The following is a 6,873-nucleotide window of genomic DNA, read 5'->3' as shown; positions in this document are numbered from 1 at the left end:
TTCATAAGGAAATCTAGGTGTGACTTAATATACAGGAAAATATCCTCATCAACTGAGATTAATGCCAACAACATCAGACAACACCTTTATTCTTTTGACGGAATCATGGATAATCAAAGTCATATTCTAATCTCCACTAACAAAGGAATAATCAAGACAGTTGAAAAAGGATCACAAACATCATAAGGAGAAAGTTGGGTAACCATTAACATAAGCTCAATGGACTCTATTTCAAACATGGAAAGAATGCTATTTCGTATCAAACTGTGTGGGAGGGAGGAGCTTCACAGACTATGGTGGTAGAAGAAACTGAGCAAGAAGGGGAGATGATCTAGCATTCAGTGGGCTAAAGAATTCCATAAATCCAACATGAAGAGGATGATGCAACCCTGTAAGAAACAATGGAGGTTTACCAAAACGAAGTGCAAGACAGATTCAACCTGGGAAATTTTAAAGAAATTACTTTTGTGCTAGGTAATCTAGTCAAGGTCCAACAGAAGTAGAACTCTATGATGGTAAATTTTGCCAACTTAGCTGCCAACAACAACACTCTGGGAAACTTTAATTGGAAGGGTCCAAATTTGATGTACTTATTTCATAATTTGCAATCCGTAGGCATCATTAGCCATGTTAATATAAAACCTCAAACCAGCTAAGGTTCCGTAAAAACCAAGTTGCTCGAAAAATAGGACTTACCAGCCTCAACCTAAATAAAAACCTTCTTATCAAAAACCTATTTTGAGGCATATACCTAATGATGCCAAAATAGGGTCACTAGGTAAAAAAACTCATCAATGCTTATCTACCCATTTTTGATAATGGTATTACTATCCTTATATGATTAGATTTAATGATAATGATTAATTAGGATTATTAAGGATTCATTATAATTAAATAATTAGTCGTAAATTAGTGGAGAAATCTGATTTGTGTGCGAGAGTTGGAGGTTTTTGAGAGGAAGAAGAAGAAGTGAGAAAAAACTTAGGTTTTGACACTTTAGCGATCAAAAGTGACTAAAATGTGTGATTCAAATCAGATTCACAGGTATACTTGTAGACGATAATTGATCTCCATTTTTTAGGTTGAATTCTTAAAATAAAAATGAATTATCACAACCTATATCTACTAACCAGGTGAATGGTTCGGCTGGTAACTTGTCAGCCAAACCTATGTTTTTTGAAAATATACATAGGTTCGGCTGACAAGTTATCAGCTGAACCTAGGGTGTTTTTGGTATATGAAGAACTTCAGAGGTTCGGCTGATAACTTGTCAGCCGATCCTAGGTATATTTTCAAAAAACATAGGTTCGGCTGACAAGTTATAAGCCGAACCTCACTCTGTAACTGGCGAATTTATGTTCGGCTGACAAGTTATCAGCCGAACTTCACTCTATAATTGACGAATATCAGTTCGGCTGATTCGAATAAAAAATTGAACAACCAAACTAAGTGTGGTTTTTTACAAAGTGAGGTTCGATCGACTATCATTTTCATGATTAATTATCGGCCGAACTGTTCTTCCGAGGCATAACAAAAAAATGAAGAACAAAGATCTAGGTTCCAGTATGTGAATCTGAAGTTAAATGTCTTTGCAAAACACTTCACCCAACTCATTTATACTTATGATTTTAATCAGTGATCAAATATTTATGACTCAACAATTAGTCACCGACGATAATTAAAATTAAAATGGTTTGATTAATGATTAAATTAGATTAGAAATGAAAATGATTTTGAATTTTAGTTAGTTCAGATTTATATTTTAAATTTAAGTGAAGCGTTTTAAGTAATTTAAATTAATTAATGATAAGTTAGTAATCTACTGCCCATTACTAGGACACCTCTTATAAACCCACCCTAAATAGGAAAATGGTTTTGTACGCCTCAAAACAGGTTTCTATCAAACATGAATCGAGTGCTATTATATACATGCCCAATTAACTGGGCCGCAGAGGCCCACCACCACTTACCGTTGTGGAGTTCGAAAACTCAACCTGGCGGATACCGTCTGATGCCAATTCGGTGTCCCAAAAGGAAAGATTCCTAAGTGTTGCCAAACAGCAGCACCTTCTTCTTTTTAATTCACCAATATGTTTCCCCGTCTCAGCCTTACCTTCCATTTTAAAAAAGAAACAAAAATCAGATCGTGATTCGTACTACTATAGCATGGTATGCTTCGTTCTTTCGAGAAGACAATAATTCCTCTTTTAATTCTCAATTGTCTCTCAAATGTGTAAACTAAAACCAGTTCCCGTTTTGGACATTCATTATAGGCACCTCTACCTAACCTGGCAAAATGGACGTACCACGATCAATATAATTAAGCAGTTGTTCAATTTATCTAGCTTAATTAATGACAGTCTTTTGCAGCATTACATTGACATATAATGAGTTCAATTTCTAAGTAGCGAGTTCTATGTATATATATAATGAGTTCATCCTCATAATCACTACTACTACCATTCTAGCATGGATTTTTTCACTTAACTCCATTAACATCAATCTACAGTCATGGCTACTCTAAGTCTGCTTTCGGCTTTGGTTCTTGTTTTCCTTGTCTTAGGCATAACTAATGGTCAAGGTCTGAAATTAGGTTTCTACCATAAGACATGTCCAAATGCTGAGGCTATTATTCAGGAGACGACTGCTTCATACGTTTCTTTTAATCCTACACTCCCTGCCGCATTATTGAGAATGCATTTCCATGATTGTTTCGTCAGGGTATGTTTATGCACATATAATTCGTTCTCTCATTTCAAAATGTTAATTAGCGTGTGTTTCATGTTAATTGTTATAACTGAAATCTCTATCTGTTGATGTATACAGGGTTGTGATGGCTCAGTGCTAATAAATTCTACAAGCACACATCAAACAGAGAAAGCTGCAGCTCCTAATTTATCCCTTAGAGGTTTCAACGTTATTGATGCTGCAAAGGCTGCAGTCGAAAAAGTGTGCCCTGGAGTTTTTTCATGTGCAGACATTCTATCATTGGTTGCAAGAGATTCAGTAGCTATGGTGACTAATATACCAATTGACTAATATTACTGAATAAATTGATCTAAATGTAATATGTTCACTAATAAAGATTTGGATTATTTTTTCCAGATTAGAGGACCATGGTGGAATGTACCCACTGGACGAAGAGATGGTAGAGTTTCCATCATGACAGATGCTTTTACACTACCAGAACCATTCTTCAATGCTACTCAATTGATAGCATCGTTTGCATCTAAGGGGTTGAGTGCAAAAGACCTTGTTGTCTTATCAGGTAACTGAAATTACATATCAACGGAAGTGAAGGGGTTGGCCTTAACAAGCGTATTCTTCATTTGAGAAAACTTTGACTCCAAAAACCTAATCATTAATCATATATATGCATCAACAGGTGCGCACACAATTGGCATTGCCGCTTGCACCTCATTTACAACAAGATTGTTCAACTTCACTGGCAAAGGAGATTCAGACCCAACATTGGACAGCGAGTATGTACCACGACTAAAGAGCAAGTGCAAGCCAAATGATTTAGTGCATAGAGCAGAGATGGATCCAGGAAGTGTTAAAACGTTTGACTCGAGTTACTATAAGCTTGTTAGTAAGAGAAGAGGATTGTTTACATCTGACGCATCTCTTCTTGACGACCCTGTGACTAAGGCTTATGTTAAGAGTCAAGCAAGAAACAATGGACCAACTTTCTTCAAGGATTTTGCTGTGTCTATGGAGAAAATGAACGCCATTGAAGTTCTTACCGGTACTGATGGTGAAATCAGAAAACACTGTGCTCTCATTAACTAAATTCTAAATTGTAGTATGATGTAATCTAAATTTATCCTTAACTAAACAATTAATACTACATATAATTATTAATATTATTAATTAGGCTTCAACGCCAAATTAAAGTGCAGAAAATAAAAACAGATATTAAGTCATCTAATAATACATCCAATTAATATGTCCTAAATAGATACTAAAAATTCAAACCCACACAAATTATAGCGTCACAGCAAGCATTAATTTTTTCCCTTAATGATTAAAATTAGACCTTGGTAAAGTCCTCATCGGCCTCTAAGTTCTTCATGGCTTCAGGGTCTAAAGTTATCTCAACATCCATGCTTTTTTCACCATCTTTTCCTTGGTACAAATAAACCATTCCATCAAACTTGTTGTTTGTTCCACTTCTAACTCTTTCAGGCTTACCAAAACCAAAATCCACTTCGTATACCGGAAACCTTGGCGAACTTCCAACAGCAACACAATTCATTCCTGCATCTTTGTATTTGAACAGTACTGGGTTACTTTCCCATGCAGCATTTCTTTCGTTAATTGTCTTTGCGTCATGTGACTTAATCACACCTTGTAATGCTTTCAACCCATATTCAGCAGGATTTGATAGTAGTGCTCCGGCTGCAGTAACGGTAAAAATAGCTTGAATTAAGTTACCGAAGTAACTGTCTGGCATTGGTGGATCAACACGTTTCCGGAGGTCAGCAAAAATGGTAAACACGGTGTAATCTTCTGGCTTGAGGTTTCGAGCACGAGTCACGGCACACCAAATATGTGCCCCAAGAGCTTGGAAAGTTGAGAATGGCTTGGAATCACTTGGAAGATTTTCATTTGCTTTCGACTTGATTTTCTCAATTGTGGAACCTGAGAATCGGAAAATCTTTTCCCGGAGTTGTGGTTCAGGGGTATGTTTCTCCTCACCGTTGGATGTGACTGGTTTCTCAAATGCTGCAGCAGATTCTGGTAGATCAAGTTTCACACGAGTGTTTCTAGCCTTTGTTCGATCATGGAAAGGTTGGACAGAGATTGTAGTAGATCCACGACAGATTTCGGCCCATGAACTCAAGAAATGCCATGTTGACATCCCATCTAGGATTGCATGGTTAAATGCACATCCAATTGCAAGTCCATCTTTCAGTTTGGTAAACTGTAAATAGTAAAAAACAAAGATTTGTTAGATCTTAGATGTGAAACTTTTCAAGAGAAAAACATCCTTTAATGAAAATGATTTTTTTTTTGAAGTAAATGATTTCAACCCACATTATGTGCCATACTGACATGATCTTGAACCCTTAAAAGCATTCAATTTCCTTGTGCTAATGTCCATGGTCCTCTGTACAAAGCATAAAGGTAAGGAGCTACCTAAGTAGTAAAGTCAGGCTTCTGTATATGTTCAGGGGAGTTAGGGGGGCACTAGACCCTAAAAGTCAAAATATACGCCATAGCAGCAGCATGTTATGAAGGAATTTTACATTAGTTTTTAAGCACTTCCATTAAAGATAAAGATTAGCTAAACATCATCCAAATTCTTGTGAAAACTTAAGCAGTGTAACATATAGATCATGTCATAATACTTCAATTTTTCTATATAATCCTGGTTATAAACTCGTCTGAAGACTAATTAGCTAAAAAATACCAGCAATGCTTCTTAAAAAGAAATGATTAAAATAGCTAAAAAAGTGAAATGAACAAACCTGAATGGCCAACAGTGGACGATGAAGACCTTCTAAGTTCATGACACCATGGTATGGCACGATCTCATGTAAAATACTAGACGATTCTGCTTCGGCTAATTCAGCGACATCGATTCCTTCAGCGACTGCCTCAACAACTTCAACACCAACACATTCCTCTTCACAAACAACTTTCAAAACACCTTCTTCATCTTTCTCTAGTTTTCCAGCTAAAGGAAAGAAATCTTCTAAAATGAACGCTAACCCTTCTTTCAATTTCTCTACTGTTTCTTCAAACTTAAAATCATCACCATCAGCACCACTGCTTTTGTATAGTAACAATTTTTGGTTGTAATAAAATGTTACATAAGGTAGATCAAATGTAACCAAAGGGCATTCTTGTTTACCTAGTTTTTTACTACTTGGGTAGACATTAGTTTTCTTAATCAACTTCACTCTGATCGTTTCATCAACTTCTTGCTTTGGATTCTCAATACTTCCCATGTTTTTGAAGAAGCTAAAGAGAGAGGAGAAAATATGGAAAGAAATTCAAGAAACTTCAACTTCCAAAAACACTGAAAAAAGTAAAATGAGTTAAGTTTGAGAAGATCTAAGGAGAGGAGTTTTATAATGGATGTGGTGGGTAGTAGTAGGTTATATTTAAGTTGCTCGAGAGAGTGTGAGCGAGATGAGATGCAGATGTGTAGTTGAGAATACAATTAATGGTGGTCTCATGGGTACCGTTGAGGGTTCATAAATGAAAACCCTAGTGAGCAATGAAAAAATAATGGGGGTAATAAATGGTCTTCTTTTGCAGTTTCTTGTTGTTTGGTGTAAAGAGTTGAAGTATATCTTGCTATTTTGTTAATTTTTTGAGATTGCTTGGACATTTTAAATAGTTGGACATTGATGCCATTGATGGTTTTCCGTGGTGTTTGAACATTAGTAAATCCAAGTTCATGCATAATCTCAGCAACATCTACATGCATGCAAGGCCAGCCTTGGGGCAAAACCATCAAAGGTTTGTTTAGAAAAGAAAATGGTAACAAATCGGCTCATTTTGTTGATCATAATTAAAATAAAAAATGTGTATGGCTTTGGTTTATGAAATATGAAAAGCATTAGCAGATAATAAGGGAAGATGTTGACCTTACGCCCAAATTTGCATTACATAAAAAGCAAATGAATGAATAGGTAACTTGTATATTTTAGTCATCCTATATATTGGGTCATAGGTGATTTATTTAGCTAGCTAGTGCATCCTATGAAGATCTTGATTAAGACATTTAATTCGTTGTAGTACTAAGAATCAGGTATTAAATAAAACATTAATTTTGTAGCTATTACCTAAACATTGCATGCTTCCTTGCAACCACTTAATGGTGACCGAGTTTAAATTTTGTTGACTGATGCTTATAGG

General features: G+C 35.8%; 2 protein-coding genes across 2 annotated transcripts; one reads left to right on the top strand and one right to left on the bottom strand.

Moving 5' to 3' along the window:
• Positions 1-2,446: 2,446 nt before the first annotated feature.
• Positions 2,447-4,191, top strand: LOC113274740 (peroxidase 27-like). Its single transcript, XM_026524128.1, has 4 exons — positions 2,447-2,721; positions 2,827-3,015; positions 3,106-3,268; positions 3,386-4,191. Exons 1-4 carry the CDS (start codon positions 2,512-2,514, stop codon positions 3,790-3,792), a joined length of 969 nt encoding a protein of 322 aa, XP_026379913.1. The 5' UTR covers positions 2,447-2,511; the 3' UTR covers positions 3,793-4,191.
• Positions 3,814-6,097, bottom strand: LOC113274739 (BAHD acyltransferase DCR-like). The gene is made up of 2 exons (XM_026524127.1): positions 5,475-6,097; positions 3,814-4,927 (listed from the first exon to the last, which is right to left on the bottom strand). Exons 1-2 carry the CDS (start codon positions 5,955-5,957, stop codon positions 4,034-4,036), a joined length of 1,377 nt encoding a protein of 458 aa, XP_026379912.1. The 5' UTR covers positions 5,958-6,097; the 3' UTR covers positions 3,814-4,033.
• Between the last annotated feature and the right edge of the window lie 776 nt (positions 6,098-6,873).

The sequence above is a fragment of the Papaver somniferum genome, chromosome 4, assembly GCF_003573695.1.
Source record: "Papaver somniferum cultivar HN1 chromosome 4, ASM357369v1, whole genome shotgun sequence".
Classification (NCBI taxonomy): domain Eukaryota; kingdom Viridiplantae; phylum Streptophyta; class Magnoliopsida; order Ranunculales; family Papaveraceae; genus Papaver; species Papaver somniferum.
Note: the sequence above shows the minus strand (reverse complement) of the source record. Positions and strands in the feature narration are given on the sequence as shown.